This window comes from Lissotriton helveticus, chromosome 3_1, assembly GCF_964261635.1.
Source record: "Lissotriton helveticus chromosome 3_1, aLisHel1.1, whole genome shotgun sequence".
Classification (NCBI taxonomy): domain Eukaryota; kingdom Metazoa; phylum Chordata; class Amphibia; order Caudata; family Salamandridae; genus Lissotriton; species Lissotriton helveticus.
In genome coordinates this window covers 114,791,097-114,815,312 of record NC_136061.1, presented here as the reverse complement: position 1 = coordinate 114,815,312, position 24,216 = coordinate 114,791,097, and the positions used below count along the sequence as shown (strand labels likewise).

Sequence of the window (24,216 nt, the reverse complement as noted above, 5' to 3'; positions counted from 1 at the left end):
TGACCATGGCTTTGGCAGGGTGGCTGTGGGGCGGACACGGCGCCACACCGCCAAAATCGTAGCAGGCCCCATGTCTACTAATCCGTTTCAAGCAGGCTGGCTTTTAACCGGCCAAAGATAGCTGGGGCAACAATAGCTTTTTGATTTGGTTGTTGCTTCTGAATAACCTCCATGTGAAGGAACTAGATTTGACATTGTCGACCACTGTATTTTAATGCATCTAGTAAAACACATTGGCAAAAGACACTTTAGTCCAGTACTACCAAACTCACAACATGTAGTGCTTCAACCGAATGCACCTTGCCATTTCCCAGTTACGCCTCTGGTTCTTGTGATATTTGTTTTTGCTCCACCTCTGACAGACCTCACCTGTTTGTACGATATACTAATAGTGTTATGGATGAACAATGAAGGTACTGCCAATAGATTATTTTAAGTTTGTGGCCCAGAACTAAATCTCTGTAAGCAAATCTTTGTATTTTTAGCTGAGGATGTAAAGAGCTTAGTTTAAAGGCTGGTGGCTATCCTGGCAGGTCTTCCAGGGCAGCTGGAGTCTTGTAGCTGTCTGGAGGAACTCCCTCCCAATTTAGAGATCCATGTCTTGTTTGTGGAGACATTATAATCTCAGACAGCATTGTTAAAAAAATAGCATTGCATGTGGAATATAAAGGTACCATACTCTGAGTGAAAATGGTATTTTGATGAATGGCGCCTTGCAGGCTGGAGAGCCTCAAAAGGGATAAATGCTATCTTTATGCGATCAGGACTTTGGGGAGGCGAAAAGGGGAGGGTGGGGGTCAAGTGCTGTCAAACTCCTGGAGTAAAAATGAGGACTTGCTCTCTATGAAAGGAATACCAATGCTTTGGATCACTGTTATCTGAAATCGAGTTCATTAAGCCTTATTTGTTTGCAAAACCGGACTTCTTGAGCATTAATAGGACAGCTTATAAAAGTCACTCTGTCGTGTCATGCATGTGGCAGCTGTGAAATAAAACTCTACATCAGCAGATCTATGGAATTCTGATCTACCTATTACTATAGCTTAGAAACCTCTGTTTATTCTGTGTCCAGGCAATTATTCGCCTGCTGAAACTTGGGGACGAGTCTGGCACATCATCAGTGCCCATTGATGATTATTGTTGATCTGCAAATGGTACGACTTGCATTGAAATAGAAAACAACATAGACAAGCTATGGGTAGGAGTAAATCATCTGCCAAGCAGGTCTGAGCAGGGCTTACTATGCATGCTCGAATCCATTGCACCAAAGAAACCAGGATGGTCTCAAGGAGATGGTACACAGTGATAAACGGTAGATTGAATAATTTAGGGAGAGGAAAGAAGAAGAATGAATGGATGTAGTGAAAAGGTTGTAATGAGACATTATAAACTGTATCAAATAATATTCGTGTTCGTGTGTGTTAGTGTGTGTGTGTGCGTGTGTGTGTGTGTGTGCGTGTGTGTTAGTGTGTGTGTTAGTTATATAGTTTTTAAACCTGGTCGAATTAGTAACAAGCTATTCAATAGCATACAGCATTACTACCCCTGCTATGTGTGGCTATACTGGGTAATGGTGCCCACCTGGGGGAAGTAGTAGACAAATGCAACTGATCAATATGTCTGTACATACGTCATTCGTACATCAACTGTGACAGTCTGTCGCGATTTAGATGCTGATCTCGAACTGCTACGGGTGCAGACCTTTACTCTGCAATGGATGTTCTAATCTGTCTTCTTCAGCAGTTTTTTGCACTGCTGATGTTGTGGATGATAAAGAGCTAAGTTGATGCCTGAAAAACGTTACTGCTTATTTCACTTTAAGTGTTCTAGACTTCAGACTCGAGTTTTTTTAGGGAGGACTTGAAATTGCTATGCTTGAGGATTTCATTTTACAAATTCTGTTTGTTTGTACATTTCTTGTATGCTTGATCAGAATAATTCATATGTGGAGTCAATACATTAAGCAAAAGGTTATTAATGCCATAGAAATATCAAGCCAACCCTTTTCCTTCTGTTAAGCATTGATCTACTTTAAACAGACACTGCATCTTACACCAGTATGTAATGTGGGATGATGCACAGCAGGGGAAACGCTCTTTTTTCCAGATGTAGAAAATTTCAACTTCTTTGCATGTCTTGGCCATGTATCATTCCATTAATACCAATGCAATTGTTTGCCTATTGGAGCAGAATTAAAAAGGAGATTTGCACAAATAAGGCAATGGTAAAGGTGGTACACATTAATAAGAAACGTATTTCAACCCACTGCAACCAAAATCTGGTCCTTAGAATGACCAATTGGAATACACAAGTAATGATGAGATGGCAGTTAGGCTAACAAGATCATTGTTTATTTCATGCTCTTCAAAGTGAAGCGAAGTATTCAGGAGATCATATCACTGTCACAGTATATTATTTTACTACTGTATTAGCTGATGTGTTCATTTATATAATTACAACAGTTTTGCTTTGTATATTTGGGAGATTTAGACAAACATGCATTTTCACAAGTTTCTAGTTAATATTATTGTTCTCTTTTTGTAATGTACAGGTCAAAGAAATTCAGGAAGATCTGGAAAAACTGAGCCCACAAAAGATAAAACATACAAAGAAAGTAAGATGCTGTTATTCCTATGATATGTTTCTTCCTTAGTAACTTACTCAAAACACCTGGTCATCATCCACATATGCTGTTTATCATCAAGACCCTAAGGGCTCGCTTCACAGACTTTATGTGCAACTATGAGGCACTTGGGTAACTAATAAAAGCACTTTAGGAGCAAAAACTCCACAACTTCATTTATAGTATCCGGATTGGTGGGACTTTGTGGAACATACATCAGCAGCTTTAGAGGTGGGATTTTGAGCATTTCTAGATGTACTACCTGATTAATTAGGCGTACATCCACAAACTCTTAAGTTTGTAAGTTTTCACATGTTTCACTCTTACTGGAGGTTTCAGCCATTTTTAAACAACATACAACTTTTCTCTGAAAGGTAGGAGTGAATGACTTTTCCAGAGTGGGAAAGGGAAGTGAACATATTTAATTGGGTTATGAGAAACGATTTTTGGGGACTGGAAAATATATTTTCCCTGTGGATGAAAAATGTGTTCATACACTTAGGCCATCATTTACTTGTGTACAATTTTTCATGAAGTGGAAATTCTGTAAACTTTCTACATTGAAGTATTCCAGGAAACATTCCAATGTTGATAATTCAGAAGGTACTCCTGGTATTCATTGTGAATTCCTAAAAAGTTGTCAGCAAATTGCTTACATTGCAAATGCTCCTGGGCACAGACCGATGTTGTGTACTAGCATTTACTTTCTAATACATATTTGTACACATTTTGGCCTTCTTGCATATCAATGGCTTTGACTGATTTGTTTTTTTATTATTCAAAATGGATTAGAAGTCTGGTGTTCATTAAGTACCGATCCATATAAAAAACAAAAAATAGACCTGCTGAAAATGATATTTTACGAATTAAAAATACAGTAAGCATGAGGGCACACAATTAAATTTGTATTGCTTTCACAAAGTCGTTTTCAGGTGTAGAACTTATTATTTTAATCTGCCTAATCCTATTGGCTGAAGTTATTTGGTAATAGGCTCTGTACTACTCAATTGGTATTTAACTATTATATGAGTTAGTTGGAAAGCTACAGGGGCACGGAAAACTATTGTTTTGGTGCATCTTGGCAGCTAAATATGATGCTGAAATGCGGTAGAAGATTAAAAGTATGTGTTCACTCCTGCTGTCAAACTTTTCTGCTGTTTTTAAGCTCTTGGATCTCATCTTTATTGTCATATACACTGAAGCTACCCTAGTGGAGGTAGATGCAAGAAGGTGCAATGTAAGATCCCTGGCCCAACAATACGCTCAGTTTATTGTTGGAGACTCTATATTGTTGGCCAAGCATACTCTGTGTGACTCCCTCAACGTATGTTTACAGGCATGAAGCGGTCCACGTGAACTAAATCTTGTACGGACCAGGCGAAAATATCTATTGAGATACAAGGTGTTGGTAGTACAGGAATCCTGGCTCTGGCATGGAAGCTCTTTGCTGCACTGTTTCTTATCAAAGCTTATGAGAACAATGATCTTAAGAAAATTATTGTCTATGATTGTGCAATATGCCTTGAAATAACCTCATTAAATTCACTGTGAACAGACGCTAAAAGGTATCTTCCCTTCACTTTGTCTAATAATTCAGTGTTTTGTTCATCGGTTCAGCTTTTTACTCTTTGCTTTTATTGTCTTTCATTGTAGTCATTTCATCTGATTAAGACTTTACAAAGACAACTTAGAAGATGCCTTCAACGGAAGGGTCACTACAATGGCGAATACCTCGAAGCACCAATTAGGTCTGAATACCAGTAGTTAAGATTGATGTATGGGGATAACCTGTGGTTGGAAATAACATTACTGACTCATAGCCCCACACATAAATCTGGCTATCACAAGTTATTCCCCAAGGAAATAATAAGAAACCATGGCCCATTTATTTTCTCTGTTATATTCTGTGGGGAATTCCCAAGTCTGTGGGCGCTACCAATCACATTTACCACCTGTGCTGAGCAAGCGGTAAGTTAGAGTCAAGAGCGTGGACCGGGGCAGGACACTGCTGCTCTTGTAGCCAAATCTTAAAACAATTGTAATGGCTAGATTTTCTGGATGGTAAAATCTGGTCATATGATCCCACCCCAAGAATCTCGGAGTGGAAACACTAGGACAGTTAGAATTGAGCAGAGCAGTATTCTGCCTGGGAATTGCATGCCACCTAAGTTGTAGTACAGGTAGACTCAAGGATGTAAAGCTGTAGTAGGGGGGATGTTGTGTAGGGCTCACTTACTTTAAAAGAACAAGCATTTGCAATGCAATAGGTCTCGCATTGTCGAAACCTTAACCTATTGGTATTGTAAACGACAATGCCTTTTATTACTGCAGGTTTTTTAGACATAAATAAAAGTCATCATCATTTGCAATTCCAAAATCTCAATATCTCGCAATTGCGGGACCTATTGCATTGCAAATGCTTTTTTTGGGGAAGTACTGTCCCGAGGGCATAATCAAACTATCCCATCATGGTTTACTGGCTAATGTAGAAAGACCAAAACCAATTTAATATCTGCATTAAAATCTAAGGACAAGAGCCAGACCCAAAGTGTGCTCGTTACGTATAGGGATGCTATTAAATAGGCTAAAATAGACTGGGACCAGGCTAAATAGGATTCTCTCCCCCAGGTCCTCAAGTGTAAACATTCCAGAGCCTTCTGGAATATAGTAACCTTTGGGATTAGGGAAGGAATGACCAACATTGAGCCAAATATTACGGCTGAAGCATGGAATGTGCATTTTCGGCCATTTTTGATGGGCAGGAGAGACAGGAGTATTGGGTAAATATTGTTACTGGCCCGCACATGAGTGGCTTGGACCAGGATGATTTCCAGATGTTTTCCCCTCTCACTGCCACAGAAGTATGTAGTGTTCTATCTAAAATAACTCCCTACAAGGCACCTGGCATCGACAAAATACCTGGGGAATTGTATCTTACTGAACCAGAAGTCTGGTGCCCACATTTGCGTTGTTTTTTTCTGATGGATACATCTGCCAGTGGATTCCTCACCTTGTGAATATCCCCTTGCGTCAGCAACATTCGGAAATTCTTTTTGTAGCTTTGCGCCGACGTGGTCGACGTCACAGAGGCACGACACCGCGTGCGACTCCGCTGACGTCACCGACTCCATAATAGGCCCACGCCGGCGTGATGACATCTGTTCCCTTTTTTCCACGTCGTCGACGCTAACGGTTTCTAGGGATCCTCTGTAGCTGTTGGTAACTCTGTTACAGTTTGTTTCATTTCGGTGTCCTTTTGCTTCTTTGTGTCGAAATGTCCACAAAGAAGACTGGATTGAAGCCCTGCGGAGAGTGCGGCAAGATGATGTCTATTACAGATCCGCACGAGTGCTGCGTTTGGTGTTTGAGTTCGGACCATGACATCGAGGAATGTTCATCCTGTAAGAAAATGAATCCTAAGGCTCTCCGTGAGAGGGAGGCGAAACTCCTTGTTGCAAAGTTGAAGAGCAGGAAGGACAAGAAGAGGTCGAGGTCACGGACTCGTCGTTCGAGGTCGAGGTCTCGCTCGAAGTCGCGCTCAAGGTCGTCTTCGGTGCATGCTTCGAAGTCATCGAGGAAGAAGCACAAGAAGAGATCTCATGAGTCTCGTCATCACTCTGGGAAGGACTCGAGCTTGAGACCGAAGTCGCAGGTGAAGTTACTTCGCAAGGATGTGGAGGCTCCGACTCCGGAAGTTCAAGTCTCCGAAGGCGAGCTTCGCCTGTTCATTCACCGAAGCCGATGACGAATCCTTCTCCGGCTCCGACTCATTCTTCTGACCAGGAGGGTGAGGGAGATGAAGAAGAAGATGGAGGAGAAGAGGAGGCTCCTTTGCCTGCGGTTCGTCGACCCCGGTGCATCAGCCTGAGGTGGAGGTCGAAGTCGAGAAGACTCCGCTCCCTCGAGAGCAGCCTGTGGACTCTTATCCGGCTTTTCCTGCTCCAGGTCAGGACCCTACTCAGTTCCTGAATGCTATGTATGGAGTGTATTCAAGAGCTATGTACCCCTCTGGTGCACCGGTTGGTCCCACGGGTCCATTAGCATACAATCTGGGTATCCCCCAGACTTACGCTCCTGCCCCTTTTATGCCATTTATGCCGGCTCCGATGCCTTGGCTTTACTCTGCACCGCCGAAGCCTTCGACGCCAAGACCTTTGACGCCGATACCCTCGACGCCGATGCCGAATCCGATCCGACCTCGTGTTCAGCGGTCTGGTCCTCTGGCTTCGGGCTCGACGCCTGCTCCGACTGAGTCGATTCCGGATCCGTCGACTTCATTCATGAAGGAGAGGTCGAGGCGTGAGGCACAGAGACTTCTGGAAGAGCAGAGGTATCGTGATGCAGAAATGGAAGAGGGTGAGCTGCAGGATTCAGAGGATCTTTTCGATGATCTGAGAGAGGCTAGTGGTCTTGAACTGTCCCCTGATTGGGATTTGGCCTCTGTTTCTGACGCCCCTTCTAAGGATGTTACACCTTATCACGTGGTCATAATAAAGGCTGCAGACTTGTTGAATTTAATACTTCCAACTGCTGAGTATAAAGCTAATATACTGACTGAAGTCCTTCATTCGCCTACCTCTGTGGTCGAGCCTATGCTCCCTTTTAATGATGCTTTGGCGGAGCCTATATCTGAGGTTTGGAAAAGACCGCTTACAGCCCCTGATGTTTCAAGGGCGGTTGCAAGAAGGTACAGGGTGGCGCCTGGTGACCCAGACTTTTTATCCACACCCCTTGCCAGAGAGCTTGGTTGTGCAGGCGGCCTGCTCGAAAAAAATCTGCGGGCGCTGTTCCACAGGTTCCTGGGGATAAGGAATCGAAGAAGCAGGACCAGGCTGCTAAAAAAGTATTTTCCTCGGCAAGCATGGCGATCAAATCGACTAATGCATCTTGTCTAATGGGACGCTATATCCATGCGTTGATGGATTCAGTCAAACAGCTGGTTCCAAAGCTTCCTGAGGAGGATAGGAAGGATTTTCAAGAGGTGATTGTTGACACTCAGGCTGCCGCTAGACCGGTCATTCAGAGTGGTCTGGACACTGCTGACTCGGTGGCAAGAGTGATGGGTTCTTCAGTGGCCACAAGAAGAGCGGCATGGCTTAAATCCTTTGAATTCTCTGCGGATGTCCAAGCTGCCTTGATGGATTTGCCCTTTGATGGGTCAGGATTGTTTGGAAAGAAGGCTGATGCTGCTTTAGAAAGGTTCAAGGACAGCAGAGCGACAGCGAGATCTTTGGGCCTACAGTCCAGAGGTACTACAGGGAAGAGGTTCAGATGTTTTGGCAGGTCTTCTTTCAGACCTACAGGCAGCCTCAGCAGCAGCAGCAAAATATGCTGTACAAGTCGTACAGAGGCAGGCAAAGAGCTCGTTCTAGAGGTCGTCAGGCCTCCTCCTCTACCTCTTTCCAACCCCCTGCCACCACAGCAAAGCAGCCCTAGATCCGCCATTCTGGATCATGTGGGCCGGATCATGTGGGCCCAGTGGGGGGACGGCTTACCCATTTTCTTCGAGATTGGGAATTGATTACATCGGATCTTTGGGTTCTCAATCTCGTGGAGAATGGGTATGCTCTTCCCTTTCGGGAATTTCCCCCCAATTACCCTCCTTGCCAAGGTTTTTGTGCGGAGGACCACCTGCTGCTCTTGCAGGAAGAAGTCCTGGCTCTGTTCCGAAAGGGTGCGATAGAGGTGGTTTCAGAGCAGGAGAGGGGTCAGGGGTGCTACTCCCGGTATTTCCTGATCCCAAAAAAGGATGGCAGACTTCGTCTAATCCTGGATCTCAGGATCTTGAACCTTTACCTGAGGCAGGAGAAGTTCAAGATGCTCACCCTTGCGCAGGTTCTTCAAGTGCTGCTGAAAGAAGACTGGATGGTGTCGATCGACTTGCAAGATGCGTATTTCCACATCCCCATTCTGAAGTCGCACAGGAAGTATCTCTGTTTAACGGTGGGATCGCAGCACTATCAGTTTGCGGTCCTTCCGTTTGGTCTTACTACTGCGCCTCAAGGTGATGGCAGTGGTGGCTGCACATCTCAGAAGGTCAGGGGTTCCGGTATTCCCTTATCTGGACGATTGGCTGATCAAATCAGAATCTCCGGAGAAAGTGCTCCATCATCTGTAAGTCACAACTCAGTTGTTGTATAGGTTGGGTTTTTCAATAAATGTACCCAAATCTCACCTGGTGCCCTCCCAGCGCAACCTGTTCATAGGTGCAGTACTGGATACTACTGTATGTCGGGCATTCCCTCCACCTCAAAGGATTCGCGACATACAGGAAATGATTCCTTTATTTCACAATGGAGCGGTCGTTCCAGTCCTGAAGGTCCTTCGTCTGCTCGGTCTGATGTCTTCCTGCATTCTGTTGGTCAACCATGCACGCTGGCATATGAGGGCACTCCAGTGGTGCATACGCAGGCAGTGGTATCAACACAATGGAGATCTCAGGGAGTCCATCAGGATCTCCAGAGACACTGCAGCGGATCTGTCTTGGTGGAGTGTGGAGGGCAATCTTTAAACCCAGATCTTTTGACTGGGTGTGAGTGTTTGATTGATTCAGATGCTCCGTCCATCACCACCCCCTTTTGTACCGCTTTTAGCCGCCATAAGTGTGGCAGGGTATGCTCAGACGTGAGTCCCTTGCTTACTTTGCCACTGGATTCAAGCAAGCCGGGCTGAAGACGGCTGGAATGCCAGAAACCGGTCCTCGGAAGCTTGTTTCCGTTCCAGGGAAGACATGGCTTGGCAGTTCGGGCTGGACTGTTCCCATGAGGCACAGGGTCAGACTGATTTGCATATAGCCATGTCTGAACTGGGGTGGCAGAGTGGGCTAAAGAATGGTGATGGATTAAACCCAGATCTTTTGACTGGGTGTGAGTGTTTGATTGATTCAGATGCTCCGTCCATCACCCCCCCCCTTTTGTACCGCTTTTGGCCGCCATAAGTGTGGCAGGGTATGCTCAGACGTGAGTCCTTGCTCACTTTGCCACTGGATTCAAGCAAGCCGGGCTGAAGACGGCTGGAATGCCAGAAACCGGTCCTCAGAAGCTTGTTTCCGGTCCAGGGAAGACATGGCTTGGCAGTTCGGGCTGGACTGTTCCCATGAGGCACAGGGTCAGACTGATTTGCATATAGCCATGTCTGAAATGGGGTGGCAGAGTGGGCTAAAGAATGGTGATGGATTAAACCCAGATCTTTTGACTGGGTGTGAGTGTTTGATTGATTCAGATGCTCCGTCCATCACCATCCCCCTTCTGTACCGCATTTGGAGGGCAATCTGTCTCAAGGAAAGCCTTTCCAACTTCCTCCGGCGGTGGCCACAGTGATAACGGATGCGTCCACTCTAGGGTGGGATGCTCATCTGGGGGATCTGGAGATCAAGGGTCTTTGGTCTCCAGAGGAAAGGTTGCTTCACATCAACCTTCTGGAATTGCGGGCGATACGTCTGGCGCTCAAGGCCTTCCTCCCTTCCCTTCGCGGGCGGTCGGTTCAGGTACTGACGGACAACACCACCGCGATGTGGTATGTAAACAAGCAGGGAGGAGTAGGGTCGCAGTGTCTCTGCAGAGAGGCCCTGCGTCTCTGGTCCTGGGTTCAGGATCATCAGATTTGTCTGATGGCAAATCATCTGGCCGGAGTTCTGAACGTGCGTGCAGACAGTCACAGTCAGCAGTTCTCAGCCGACCACGAGTGGAGGCTTCATCCAGAGGTAGTTCGGCACGTCTTTCGGACGTGGGGGACTCCTCAAGTAGACCTGTTCGCCACTCGCGAGAATGCTCACTGCCCGTCATTCTGCAGCCTCCAGTTTCCGAAGCAGGGAGCCTTGGGGGACGCATTTCTGTTGTTGGGACTCGCAACTCCTTTACGTGTTTCCTCCCATACCCTTGATTCCTCGGGTTCTGAGGAAGATTCGCCAAGACCGGGCCCAAGTTATATTGGTCGCCCCGGATTGGCCAAGAAGGGTGTGGTACACAGATCTTCTCCACCTCTCCTTGTGCCTGCCGCTCCGTCTCCCTCTCAGGGCAGATCTCCTCTCTCAGATGGAGGGGCAGGTTCTACACCCCCACCTCCAGACCTTACACCTTCATGCCTGAAGATTGAACGGGGCAACCTGAATTCCTTTTCTCTCCCACATGATGTCATTCTATCGGCCAGGCGTGACTCCACTAAGTCAATCTATTCTTACAGATGGTCTAAATTTGTGACTTAGTGTGGGGAGAAGTCCATTGACCCTGTGAGTGCTCGTTTGTCAGATATACTCCTATTTGCTCTTTCTTTAGCGCAGCAAGGTTTTGCTGTGGCTACAGTGAAAGGTTATCTTTCGGCTTTGTCGGCTTTTCTCTGTCTGCCGGATCAGCCGTCCTTAATTTAATCTCCTATTGTTTTAAGATTTCTGAAGGGCCTTATAAATAAATTTCCTCCTACTCCTCTTATTGTGCCTCAATGGTACTTGAATTTGGTGCTTACTTTTCTAATGGGTTCCTCTTTCGAACCTCTACATAATTGTCCCTTGAGGTTGTTGTCCTTTAAGATGGTTTTCCTACTTGCAATTACCTCGGCAAGGACGGTAAGTGAGCTTCAAGCTCTTAGTTCAAAGCCCCCATTCTTGACCATTCATGCTGAACAAATGGTTCTTGGGACCAGGGCTGCTTTTCTTCCTAAGGTGGTAACTCCCTTCCATCTAGGACAGTCTATTACCCTTCCTACCTTCTATCCTCCCCCTCACCCTTCCAAGGAGGAGGAGCGGCTTCACTGTCTGGACCCTAAGAGGGCGGTGAGCTTTTAGGACTATCGAGTTGATGACCAGCTGTTTGTTGGATTTGCTGGTTGCAGAAAAGGAAGAGCTGTGCACAAGCGCACACTTTCGAGATGGATAATTCTATGCATCAAGATCTGCTACGCCCTGGCTGGTAAGGAACCTCCAGAGGGTATAAGAGCCCACTCTACTAGAGCAAAGTCTTCAACATCTGCTTTGTCTAGGGGTGTACCTGTTGAGGACATTCGTAAAGCGGCAACTTGCGCCTCCCTCCACACTTTCGCGAAGCATTACTGCTTGGATACCGAAGTGAGGAGGGAAGGCCACTTTGCGCGTTCTGTCCTCCAGGATTTTCTGGTATAGGAGAGTGGACACCCTCGTCCCGGAGTGGGGACTGCTGTGGGAATCTATTCACAAGGTGAGGAATCAACTGGCAGATGTATCCTTCAGAAGAACAAGTTACTTACCTTCGGTAACGCTTTTTCTGGTGGATACTGTATCTGCCTGTGGATTCCTCACTGACCCACCCGCCTCCCCGTTGTCCACTCTTCTATACCTGGGTAACTGTAATGTTAATATGTTTTTATTGTTGAAGGAAACGCTTTATTTCAATTGCTTTTCTGCTTGGTTTCATACTATGTGTGTTATCTTGACATTTGTGTACTGTGTATACTGTGTATATATCTACTGATGTTGGTCCGTCCGTGTGCCTCGAAGGCACGGAAAAAAGGGCGGAACTGATGCCATCATGCCGGCGTGGGCCTATTATGGAGTCGGTGACGTCAGCGGAGTCGCGCGCGGTGTCGTGCCTCTGTGACGTCGTCCACGTTGGCACGAAGCTACAAAAAGAATTTCCGAATGTTGCTGACGCAAGGGGATATTCACATGGTGAGGAATCCACAGGCAGATACTGTATCCACCAGAAAAAGCGTTACAGAAGGTAAGTAATTTGTTCTTTAATGCTATAATGGGTGGAATGCCCATCCCTAAAGTCCCGGGGTGTTGCAGAAATAATACTGTGTAAAAGAAAGGTTTCCCCTTGCTACCAGAGAACTACAGTCCCATCATTCTAATAGATGTAATGCAGAAGGTGTTTTCCAGGGTAATACTGGAGCGGCTACAAGAGAGAATGTAGGACCATAGTGCCCTAAGTATATTATAAGCAGGCTTCAGGAAACTAACTCCCACTACTGATCAGTTGTTTTGCCTCCAACTCCTTTATTGGAAAACAGCTGTGTTGGAGGATGGAAAATAATATCACATTTTTGTGGACCTAGAGTCTGCTTTTGATTTAGCCCCCAGTAGTAAACCTTGGTCTGTATTAGGCGACATGGGGGTCCCTAACTACTTTTGCTGCATCATTAGGAGGTTGCATGTGAAGAATTTTTCACAGGTCCGATACTGGAAATTGACTGGGGGAGTTCTAACTTCTTACTGAATGGAATCCCTTTCGCGAGAGTCTCTACTTTTGTCTACCTGGGATTTACTCTTAATGAGTATATGGATTGGGCCTTTCCTATTAACAAATAAAGGTTGAAACTTGTGCAAAGCACTGCTCATGCCAAGGTACAAAGGGCCTCCTTTTTAGGTTGTGCGTGGGCAGTGCATGCATTGCTCTGCGAGGCATGCTGTATTGGAGTATGTACTTCAATACAAAGGGCTATTCCTCTGGAATCTTCTAGGGAAGCTGTATGGTTGATAAAAGAACCTCAAGGGCAGTATACTAATATGTGTGGAAATAAACTGTGTCCCTGCTATGTTAAGAATAGGCTGTACTAAACTGGGGAATCTAAAGGTTAGCACCACACAGTCTCCTTCCATCTTCTTCGTGATTTACCAACCCAGGATATGCACCTCACCATTTTAAATTCTGTAAAAAGAATATCAGTCATCCTAGTCCTGTTAGTAGATGTAATGATCTGTTCCTCAGGGTAGACCAGTGTTCCACACCATTTTGAGGAAGGGGTGGCACATTGGCTAATACAATCGTGTATGGGGTGGCTTCTGGGGGAAGGTCCAAAGACACATTTAGGTTAGTTTGAATACCATAATTATGGCCGAGAGTGTTTTTAGATACAAATGGACCCGTTCCAGTCTCGAGGTAGCACCTTTACTAGTTATTGGGGAGCCATTATGGAGGGTATTGGGCCCTGCTCACTTTCATAGATTAATCCACCACAAGGCAGCTGATTAGATAACGAGGGTACAGGGGGCTGGGGTCTTTGTGAGGTGGGTTGTCCCCTGAGCTCCACCCACCTCCCAGCTGCTCCTCCCTCCCACATCCCCTCATATAGAGGCCGTGCAGTGGACGCGCGCAGCGGGCGTGCCTAAGGCAAGCCCGCCTGCGCCCGTCCGTGCCAGGACCGCGCCCAGGGCCAGGACCCCTGGCCCCTGCAAACCCCACAACGCCTACCTCCGCTACGACTCCAGCACCCTCCACGCACTCAACACCGAACGATCACGCACCTGCTGCCTAGCTGCCCCGAAGCGCACCCAAGGACCCTTCTCCTGCAGGAACTGCAGCTTCACCAGCATCCGGCCCGCCAACCCACCCACCGAAGGACCCAACTTCCTCAGATGTATCCTACTCAACACCGGCTCCGTCCGCGAACACGCCGTCGAACTCTGGGACCTACTCGACACCAACACCCCAGACGTCGCCTTCCTGACGAAGACCTGGCTGACCCCCTCCTCGGCATCTGACATCGCCATTGCCATCCCGGAAGGCGACAATGACCGCACCAACTGAATAGGAGGAGGGATTGCCATCGTCCACAGGAACACTCTCAACATCTCGACACACGCCGACGACACCCTCAACACCGCCGAACACCTGCACTTCCAGATCCACACCAACCCCAACACCACCCTCAGAGGCACCCTCATCTACAGACCCCCCGGACCCTGACTGCAGTTCAACGACTCCATCACCGACTTTATCAGCACGCATGCTCTCGCCTCCACGGACTACATCCTCCTCAGGGACCTGAACTTCCACCTCGAGAACAACAACGACGCCAACTCCTCCACCCTAATCGACAACCTCGGCAACCTCGGACTCGGACAACTCGTCACAACACCCACTCACTCCGCAGGCCACACGCTTGATCCCATCTTCTCAGCGAGCACTCACGTCTTCTTTGACCGCACCACCGAACTCCTCTGGACCGACCACCGATGCATCCACTTCACCTTCCCGAAATCCACCACACACCACCACACGCAGAGGATGCCTTGTCGCAGCTGGGGCAAGATCACCGAGGACCAGCTAACCCTCGCCCAGGGCCCACCCGCGGACGCGACCAACGCCGCAGCCCGCAGCCTCAGACTATGGATCAACAACTGCCCCAACACCCACACCAGCAAGAGAGCTAGCTGGTTCACTGAAGACCTCCAGGCCTCCAAGCGAACCTGCCGAAAAATAGAAAAAAACTGGACACGCAAAAGAACACCGGAAAGCTACTCAGCCCACAGGAACGCCACCCGCCAACACCACCAACTCATCTGATCCGCCAAAAGGACCGCCTTCAGAGACCGCATAGACAACAACGCACACAATAGCAAACAGCTCTTCAACATTGTGAAGGAACTCTCCAACCCCAGCTCCAACACCAACGACATCCCACCGACCTGTGCAACTCGCTGGCCGACACCTTCCATCGCAAGATCGCAGACATCCACAACAGCTTTGACGTGGCAACCACCGACACCCCCTCTCCCACGACCACCGCCCGCACCAACCGCCTGCTCGTCTGGACCAACATCATAGACGATGACAACATCAAAGATCCTGAACACCGTCCCCGGAAGACCCCTGCCCACACCACATCTTCAACAAAGCCATCAGCATCCCACCTCTGGAAAACCATCAACATCTCCTTCGAGACAGCGCCCTTCCCAGAGAGCTGGAAGCACGCAGAGACCAACGCCCTACTAAAGAAACCCAAGGCAGACCCCAAAGACCTCAAGAACTTCTGGCCCATCTCCCTGCTCCCGTTCCCGGTGAAGGTCATCGAAAAGGCCGTCAACAAACAACTGACCAACTTCCTTGAAGAGAACAACATCCTGGATCCGTCCCAGTCCGGGTTCCGCATCAACAACAGCACTGAAACTGCCCTCATCGCCACCACCGACAACATCAGGATCCTGCTCGACAACGGAGAAACTGCGGCCCTCAACCTCCTGGACGTATCAGCCGCGTTCGACAGTCTGCCACCCCACACTAAGAGCACACCTCCACGACGCCGGAATCCAAGAGAAGGCCCTGGACTGGACCACCTCCTTCCTCTACCGGAGGACCCAGAGCGTCCTCCTTCCCCCCTCTTCTGCTCCGAAGCCCCCGAGATCATCTGCGGTGTACCCCAAGGCTCATCCCTCAGCCCAATGCTGTTCAACGTCTACATGGCACCACTTGCCCACGTCGCCCGACAGCACGACCTTAACATTATCTCCTTCGCCGACGACACCCAGCTTATCCTCTCGCTCACCACACCGCCAAAACCAACCTCCACGAAGGAATGAAGGCCATCACCGACTGGATGAGGAACAGCCGTCTAAAGCTATACTCTAACAAGACGGAGGTCATCATCCTCAGTTCCACCCCCTCGGTCTGGGATGACTCCTGGTGGCTGACGGCACTAGGAGCACCCCCTACACCCACCGACCAAGCACGAAACCTCAGGATCATCCTCGACTCCACACACTCCATGACAAAGCAGGTCAACGCCGTCTCCTCCTCCTGCTTCAACACTCTTCGCATGCTACGCAGGATCTTCAAGTGGATCCCCATCGAAACTAGAAGGACAGTCACCCAGGCCCTCGTCAGCAGCAGACTGGACTACGGCAATGCACTCTACGCAAGAGCCCCGGCCAAACTCCTGAAACGACTCCAACGCATCCAGAACGCCTCCGCACGCCTGATCCTTGACATCCCCCGCCGTAGCCACATCACACCCCACCTGAAAGACCTGCACTGGCTCCCCATCAACAAGAGTATAACCTTCAAGCTCCTCACCCACGCACACAAAGCACTCCACGACACCGGACCAGCGTACCTCAACATCTGGCTCGGCAACTACACCCCCGCCCGCCAGCTCCGCTCTGCAGACCACCCCCTCGCCACCAACCTCCGCTTCCGAAGAGTGACCGCCACCAGCGGATCATTCTCCCACCTCGCCGCCAAGATGTGCAACACCCTCCCCATCCACCTACGGCAGACCGAAGACCTCCTAACCTTCAGGAGACTCTTCAAGACCTGGCTCTTCGAACAGTAGCAGCTCCCTCCCCAACCCCCCCAGCTCCTTGAGATCCTCACAGGTATGTAGTGCGCTTTACAAATGCTATGCTTGATTGATTGATTGATTGAATCCAGACGGACAACACAACAAGTATGCACTACTTGAACAAACAAGGAGGAACAAGGTCTGTCCTGCTCTCTCAATTAGCCCAACAAATTTGGGACTGGGTGATACGACACAGGATCAGCTTGTCAGCGATACATGTTCTGGGAGTTTCCAATGTCCTGGCGGATTCCATCAGCAGATCAACAGTATCCAATCACGAGTGGGAGCTACACCAACCAATGTTGGATCGCATTTTTCAGGAGTGGGGTTGTCCCGATCTAGACCTGTTTGCGACCAGTCAGAACTGCAAATGCCCATTCTTTGCAAGTTGGCTTCCCCACAAGGGGTCACGCGGCAATGCGTTTTCGATGAATTGGTCGCAGATCTATGCTTACGCCTTTCCTCCGATACCGTTGGTTCCCAGGGTTCTCCAGAAAATGAAGAGAGAACCTTGTTGCCTAATTCTCATTGCTCCCAGGTGGCCTCGCCAGTTCTGGTTCACCGTACTCCATCTTCTCTCAGAATGCGCTCCCATTCAGTTTCAACCAATACCAAACCTTCTGTCCATCCAGAACGGACAGATCTGCCATGCGGACCCTGCATCTCTGAGATTAGCGGCCTGGCTTCTCAGCAGCTTGAATTTGCTCATTTGAACATTCCTGCAGACTGTAAGGAAGTCTTAGCCAATGCTCGAGCACCTTCCACTATTAAGACGTACAGGCTTAAATGGAAGAGATTTTGCATATGGTGTCAAACTGCCTATATTTATCCAATCCATGCAAAACCGGAGCAGATCCTACCATTCTTTTTGCAATTGGCAAGATCAGGCCTTTCCCATTCTACTCTGAAGGTATTTTTAGCAGCTATTTCAAGATATCGACAAGATTGTTCCACCTCTCTTTACTCAGCTAGAATCATTCAACAGTTCTTCAAAGGATTGTTTCGGATGTTTCCTTCTATTCGCCGTCCACCTCCATCCTTGCATCTTAACGTGGTGCTTGCACAACTTATGCAACACCCTTTTGAACCTATTCATAGAGTGGATTTGAAGTTTCTGTTGTGGAAGGGTGTCTCTGCTGTTAGCTTTAACATCAGCTAGGAGGGTCAGTGACATTCAAGCCTTCACTATTAATCCGCCTTTCCTGCAATTCACTTCAAACTCAGTAGTGCTTTGCACTAACCCCAGTTTTATGCCTAAAGTACCTACGGACTTCCATCTAAATGAACCAATAATTTTAAAGACTTTCTTTCCTAAACCTCAATGACCTGCGGAAAGGACTTTGCATACCCTTGACATCAAGAGATATCTCAAATTCTATTTACAACGAACTTCTTCAATCCGTAAATCTGACCAGCTATTTGTGGCCTATGGAAGGATACGCCAGGGACACCAAATATCCAAACAGACCATAGATCGTTGGATTTCTGCTGCAATTTCTTTCCGTCATCAGCAAGCCGGAAGACCATTACAAAAAACTCCCAAGAGCACATTCTACTAGAGCAATCTCCTCATCTACTGCTCTTTTTGCTGGTGTGCCTCTTCATCAAATCTGTAGAGCTGCAACATGGTCCAGCAGGCACACTTTTACCAAGCACTACTGTTCGGAAATTGCCAGTAATGCAGATATGTCTGTGGGACAAGCGGTTCTCCGTAATCTTTTTATATAAGGTGAGCCTCTGTTCTTCCCTCCTCCTCTTTACTGTTTCTGAGATACATATCAGCTATGCTTATTATTTATATAAATATTACCCTATATTTATACGTATATATATGCATATTATGGAACTTCTATTTATGTTACTGCATAATGTCTCTTGTACATATGATTATGTTACAAGTAGAATCTTACGAGTATTATTATGGATGTACTGCTTTCTACTTTGATTCAGGCATGTGAATCTATGAAAGATACCCCAATACTGGAGAAGAACAATAGTTACTTACCTGTAATCTGTGGTTCTCCAGTATTGGTATCTTTCAAAGATTCGCATGCAACCCACCCACCTCCTCTCAGAGGCTCGCTTATGCTCTTTTCACTTTGGTTTACTCTTGTGCGAGAAAATCTGAGAGCCTGAGCCTCTGAGGAGAACATTCTGGAGGGTGCTGTTGCCTAATTGGCTGCAGTTTGGACTGTATATAATGACTTGGACAAGTCATAAATGTGGAAGTGTTTTTACTTGTAGTTTCTGGCAACTTTACTTCCTGGTTCTATGTTACCTATGTTATGGTTATTATGTGCATAATTATTGCTTTTTTATGTACCGTGGGACTCCCACTCCGACGACGGGGAATGATTCAGGCATGTGAATCTATGAAAGATACCAATACTGGAGAACCACTATTACAGGTAAGTAACTATTGTTCTTCTTTATCGTCAATAGGCAGACCTCCCAGGTTTTGGAGGCACAACAGCTGCAGGATGAGACGTCTTTGGCATAGTTTTGACGGGGAACAGCAGGCAGGCTGGAAGGGCTGGAGACAAGTCAGTTGATCTCTCCGGTCTTCTGCTTTTGTGCCTTTTTAGTGACCTTCTTAGGTCGTCAGGATCTGCATTTATGGGGCCTAAGGTACCCCTAAATACAGAATTTTGGGGTGTTAGGGAAGTGTAGGGTAGTAGCCAGTGGGCTACTGGCCCTTGGGGTCACAACACCCCATAAATGACCACTTCCTCTTGGAAGTCGGCATAACCCTGTCCCAGAATTCCTAAGTATGCCATCACACAGATGGCTACTTCTGAAAAATCATGTCCACCTCAGTTTAGCCCACCTTAGGGGTGGTACTAGCCTGGCGTTGTAACGCCTACCAAACTAGCACATTTTTCCACCTGTCCAGGTGCCAATGGGGCTTTGGACAAGGGAGTCCGCTTCCTCTCCTGTGAGTGGGAGCCAGATTTGCAGGTCAAATGTGGCAGCTCTTTGAAGCTTGAAGGCCTAGGAAGGCTAATCATCAGATCATACTGTGGGAGGGGGTTTGATACCCTCTTCCGAAACAGGCTTTCGTTCGGGGTCTCCTGAGAGCAAAAGGCTCTCACCCTAGTGGCTCAGAACAGTGTCTCGGGTGGCAAGTTGGCAGAAACCAGTCGGGGAGCATACCAGAGGCTAGTAGGTTTTCAGGGGGCATCTCTAAGGTGCCCTGAAGGAACATGTATTAGTAAATCCATCACTGGAATCGGTGGGGGATTACTAATACAAGATGTTTGATTCCACATATCCCTATCTTAAGTGTAGCCATGATTTAGCTGGGGAACTCGTTTTCACTAGTGTCTAGCACATGTTTTAAAATGGCTTCCCTGGTCACTTGAACTGGCAGTAATAGGAATGACCAGCACAGGGGCATATCTGCTCATGCAGGTATAACCTCACATGTAATATTCAGCACCCTGCCTTAGGTCTGTCAGGCCTGCTGTAGGAGTGACTTACAATTATTACATTCCGCCTGGCGCGGATTCCTATCTACTAACACGATTCTTGGCCGCCCCTCGGCCCCCGGATTCAGACAGTGGACCGTCGCAGCCATTAGGTACCAACACTTGGACACAGGCAGTGGATCGAGTGGTCCCGACCCTGCCTCCTAACCTCACCCCCTGCTAAGTACTCCTTGGCCAGATCCGTTTCTGTGCCTTTGCTTACTGCATTAACTACGAATAATGCTTCGGACTCCGTTGAGCCTACTTTGAAATTTTCTGGACCACGTCGAGCTACTCCGTGGTAATTGGGTACTTTACCTTGCTGCCTTTCCGGAACACCCCCGCCTGCACTCGCGTCTCACTCACCAAACTGGCAACCCGGTCCCGATGAAGATCCTGACTAGATATGATCGAAACGCCGTCGACCCTTCATACAGTGCGACTCATGGCGCACCATCAACCTTGGTTCTCAAACAAATATTAATTACTAATTAATTGAGGACAAACCATTGCTTTTGTATATATTGTGGTTTTTTCACCTTGTCACCTTGCATCCTTCGCTGTGTTCACCCACTTGTCACTCGCTTTGTCACTCTTTGTTTCCCTAACACCTAGTGCACAAAGCCCCCGTGGGTTGCCACCGCATTTTATGCCTACAGTGCTGCTACAACTGTCCTGTATAAAATGTGTTCTTAAATACATGATGCTATATGCACTTTCTAAAACTGAAATCCAAAGTCTCTCTTCTTTTTATCGGCGTTCTCGTAATGTCTTGTGCATACATATATACTTGCCTTTTCATTGAATCCGATTGAGATATTGTTGTTGAATACACAGTGTTAAGGGATATGGCACACAGGGATGTGTGACATGTCATGTTTTCACTTTTGTCTACACCAAGACATGCAGCATGCGTGTGCTTGGTGAGGTGTCCCTTAGGGTAGCACAATTTGTGCTGCTGCCTTAGGGACCCTTCTTAGTACCTCAGGCCCTAGGTACCATGGGTACCATCTACTTGGGATTTCGAGAGGGTGCTAAAGGTTTAGCTAATTGGAGGAAACAATTGCACATTTGTAGGGAAAGAGAACTGGTACTGGTGGTGACCTAGTTAGAAGTAACCCAGTACACTTCAGTCGGTCACATCAAATACCAGGCAACAAGTGGAGGGAACTGTGGAAGAACTTAGTTCCCAACTGTTGGAATTGGGGGTTGCCCAAGTCTCAAAGGGGGTAGCATGGCATCAAGCGGGCAGGCCAAACTTGGAGGACATGTGAAGCACTCACGCAGTACCCTCAGTCAACACACCAGGCACACCACAAAAGAGGCAGGACACCAATTTGAGTTGGAAAAAGATACGTCGTTTAGTAGGGTTTCCAACCTGCAAGGCAAAAATGCATTAACAGTGTCATCATAACACGGCGCCAACTGGCACCCAAGCCAAGTATTTCAGTGGGGGATTATTTACATGGGACAAAAAGGGTTTAGTCCATAGTCCATAGTGTCTAGCTGAAATATAAACAGGTTAGCATTTGGCACGGAACATCAGTGACCCCTATATAAGGGAAAAATGCACTTGGCGTATTCGCCCATTAAACATGCAATCAAACATTAGGGATAAGAACCCAAAATAGCTGGCATTGGCGACTCCTGCAAGAAAGAATAGGAATCACCTGGCATTAACATTAGGTAGGAACACCTGTAATAAAACATCAGGTTTCTTCCCCCCTCCCTCTAGGGAACTATGCGTCAGGCGGGGCCAACTCAGGCCTTCATCCTTGGTAGCGGCTGTAATTACAGCAGACAGCATCCTGCATAACCCCTGTAAGAAAAGACATCATGGCCTACCAGCATCCACTAGCAGGCGGGAATAACCATAGGACTATTAAGCCACCTTCGCAAGCTCTACAGGGCATACAGAACCCCAGTGCTATAGCCTTAGGGAAAAGACCTGGGGAACATGACTTCTTAGCCCCCGACCTGCAACACAAACATCAGGTAGTGCATTGGCATCAATAACATTTGAACCAGGCTTGGATCCCACTGCACTTGGGCATCAATCCCCTAGCTTAGGCGTAACACTGGGCATGTCATCACAGCACATTATCATTGGACCCCCATCACCAAAGACATTAATTACAATATGTCATTAACCAACTCATAGGCAAGTACATTACCCCACAGCACTTAGGTATCTGCTCAACTCAACAGAATGACCTGGTTGTAGAACTTCACAGCATTACCCACCAGTAATGTGACTAAAAGGGAAGACACAATAATATTAGCAAGGTACCCCCCACTCTAATGTACAGGCACATTTATCTGGTAGAGGTTCTACTTCTTCAATTATCAATAAACTATAAGGGTTTTTACTCAGGAACCCTGTGGTTCTCTGCACAGCTTCCACCTCTCTCTTCTGAGCCAATTGTTGGTTACTTAAGCCTGGTTTAGGCAGTTCAGTAGCCCGCTTCCTGAAGTCAGGCTTCTCTGGACTGTTCAGTCACTTGTGTGGGTCGTAGCCCCACTGTCCTGCTTCCTTCACCCGGGGCTGCCGCCTCCCTTCCCACACTACCCGGCTTACTTGTAGACTTGTAGGCGTGTCACACTTGGGTCCTCCACACGCGATGGAGCCCGGCAGCAGACGGCTGTTGGGGAAGGTCGGGGAAGGTTTTCCTGGCCCCAAGGCTCCCTACCGCAACGTCCGCTGTGGCGCTTCTGCCTCCTCAAAGGGGCGGGGGTCGAACACCTGAAGCTCCGACGCGGTCGGCTTCCTTGTTGACGCGACCGGCTCTCCTCAGGCGGCACTACTCCGCCGGGCATGCGCGGAAGCGCTCGCTCTTCTCCCGCCTCCGCACTCACTCCAAGGAAGGACGCTGCTCTTCCGGTGACGCTGCTCTCCCGGGCCTGCCCGATCCTAGGCCCCTCCTGCCTCCACAGAAGCGTTCGCGCTCAAGGCATGCGCGGCAGCGCTTCCTTCACGGATTGACGCGGCTGGTGCCCCCGGGGTCCCACAGCCGATCGCAGCAGCGCCGCTGCTCCTGGTCAGTCACTTCTCACTCCGGCCTCTCAGGAAGGATGTGCACACACGGCGCCTTCGCTCCTCAGGTCGCTAGGGTGCCACAGACACCCGCCTTCACTACAGCTGCTCCACAGCACCGGTAAGCGCAGCGCTGGGTGTGCGTAGTCAGGGATACCCTCAGTTAAGGGTGTCCTGAGAGGATTCACTGGGGCTCCAATGCAGAAGGATCTTCTTCCTCAAGTAGCTTACTGTTCTTATCAGCAATTGATGTTTTGAGAGAGGGATCGGTCAAAGGTTGAAGGGGGAACAATCCTCTGAAGAAACTGTCAGCCTCAGAGACAAACTAGCTGCTCTCAGTGTGTCCACCTCCTCTCACCACTGCCTCACTCCTCTACTCTGGGGTCAGCACTTCGAGGGCCACACCAATCACAGGGCACAGTCCCTTGGGGGCACAATCCTCCCCTCCTGGGCGCTTCCTCACGCAATGCTGGCGTGGTACCCGGTCCAAACAGCGTCAGTGACCTGGGTTGGGGCCCTCCCTTGTCAGGGGCCCAGGGGACAGCAGAGGGGGATTTTAGGGGTACAGGGCCCAGCTCACAGGCCCCTGTGGCGGTAGCACCTCACAGCAGGTCCCCCTCCCTTCCTTGTCCCAGCGCTGACTGACTCTCTGGTGACACTTCACCCTATTTATACCCTCCTCCCAGGCAGTGCCAGGACCTTCTAGAATGTTGGCACATCTAGCCTAAACTGGTTCTAGGGGAGGGGGTGAGCATCCTGGGTGCCAGGCTTTCCCTCCAAAAGCTAGGGGTAGTTGGGTAATATTATCTAGACTGCTGACCTATGTCAGTCCAGTGGCAAAACCCATGGCCATGGCATCCATTTTAAAAGCAATACATTTCAGTCAGGTGCAGTTTTAAAATGGGGGTGCAGTTTTAAAATGGGGGATTTTACAAGTGCTCACATTATGTCAGGTAATTACATTTTCACAAGGTGTCTCACACCACTCATGGCCTATACAGGTTTAATCCCATGGGGGAGACAATCCAGATAAGGGGGTCAAAAGCGAAAAATTTTGGGGG

The 24,216-nt window shown here is 48.1% G+C and overlaps 1 protein-coding gene across 2 annotated transcripts in view; it reads left to right on the top strand.

Moving 5' to 3' along the window:
• The window catches only part of KIAA0753 (KIAA0753 ortholog), a 235,297-nt gene that overhangs the window by 71,427 nt on the left and 139,654 nt on the right, over positions 1-24,216 (top strand). For both annotated transcript variants that reach the window (XM_078679332.1, XM_078679331.1), the window contains exon 5: positions 2,552-2,614. In XM_078679332.1, the coding sequence (XP_078535458.1) occupies positions 2,552-2,614 (63 nt within the window). The remainder of the gene's footprint in view (positions 1-2,551; positions 2,615-24,216) is intronic.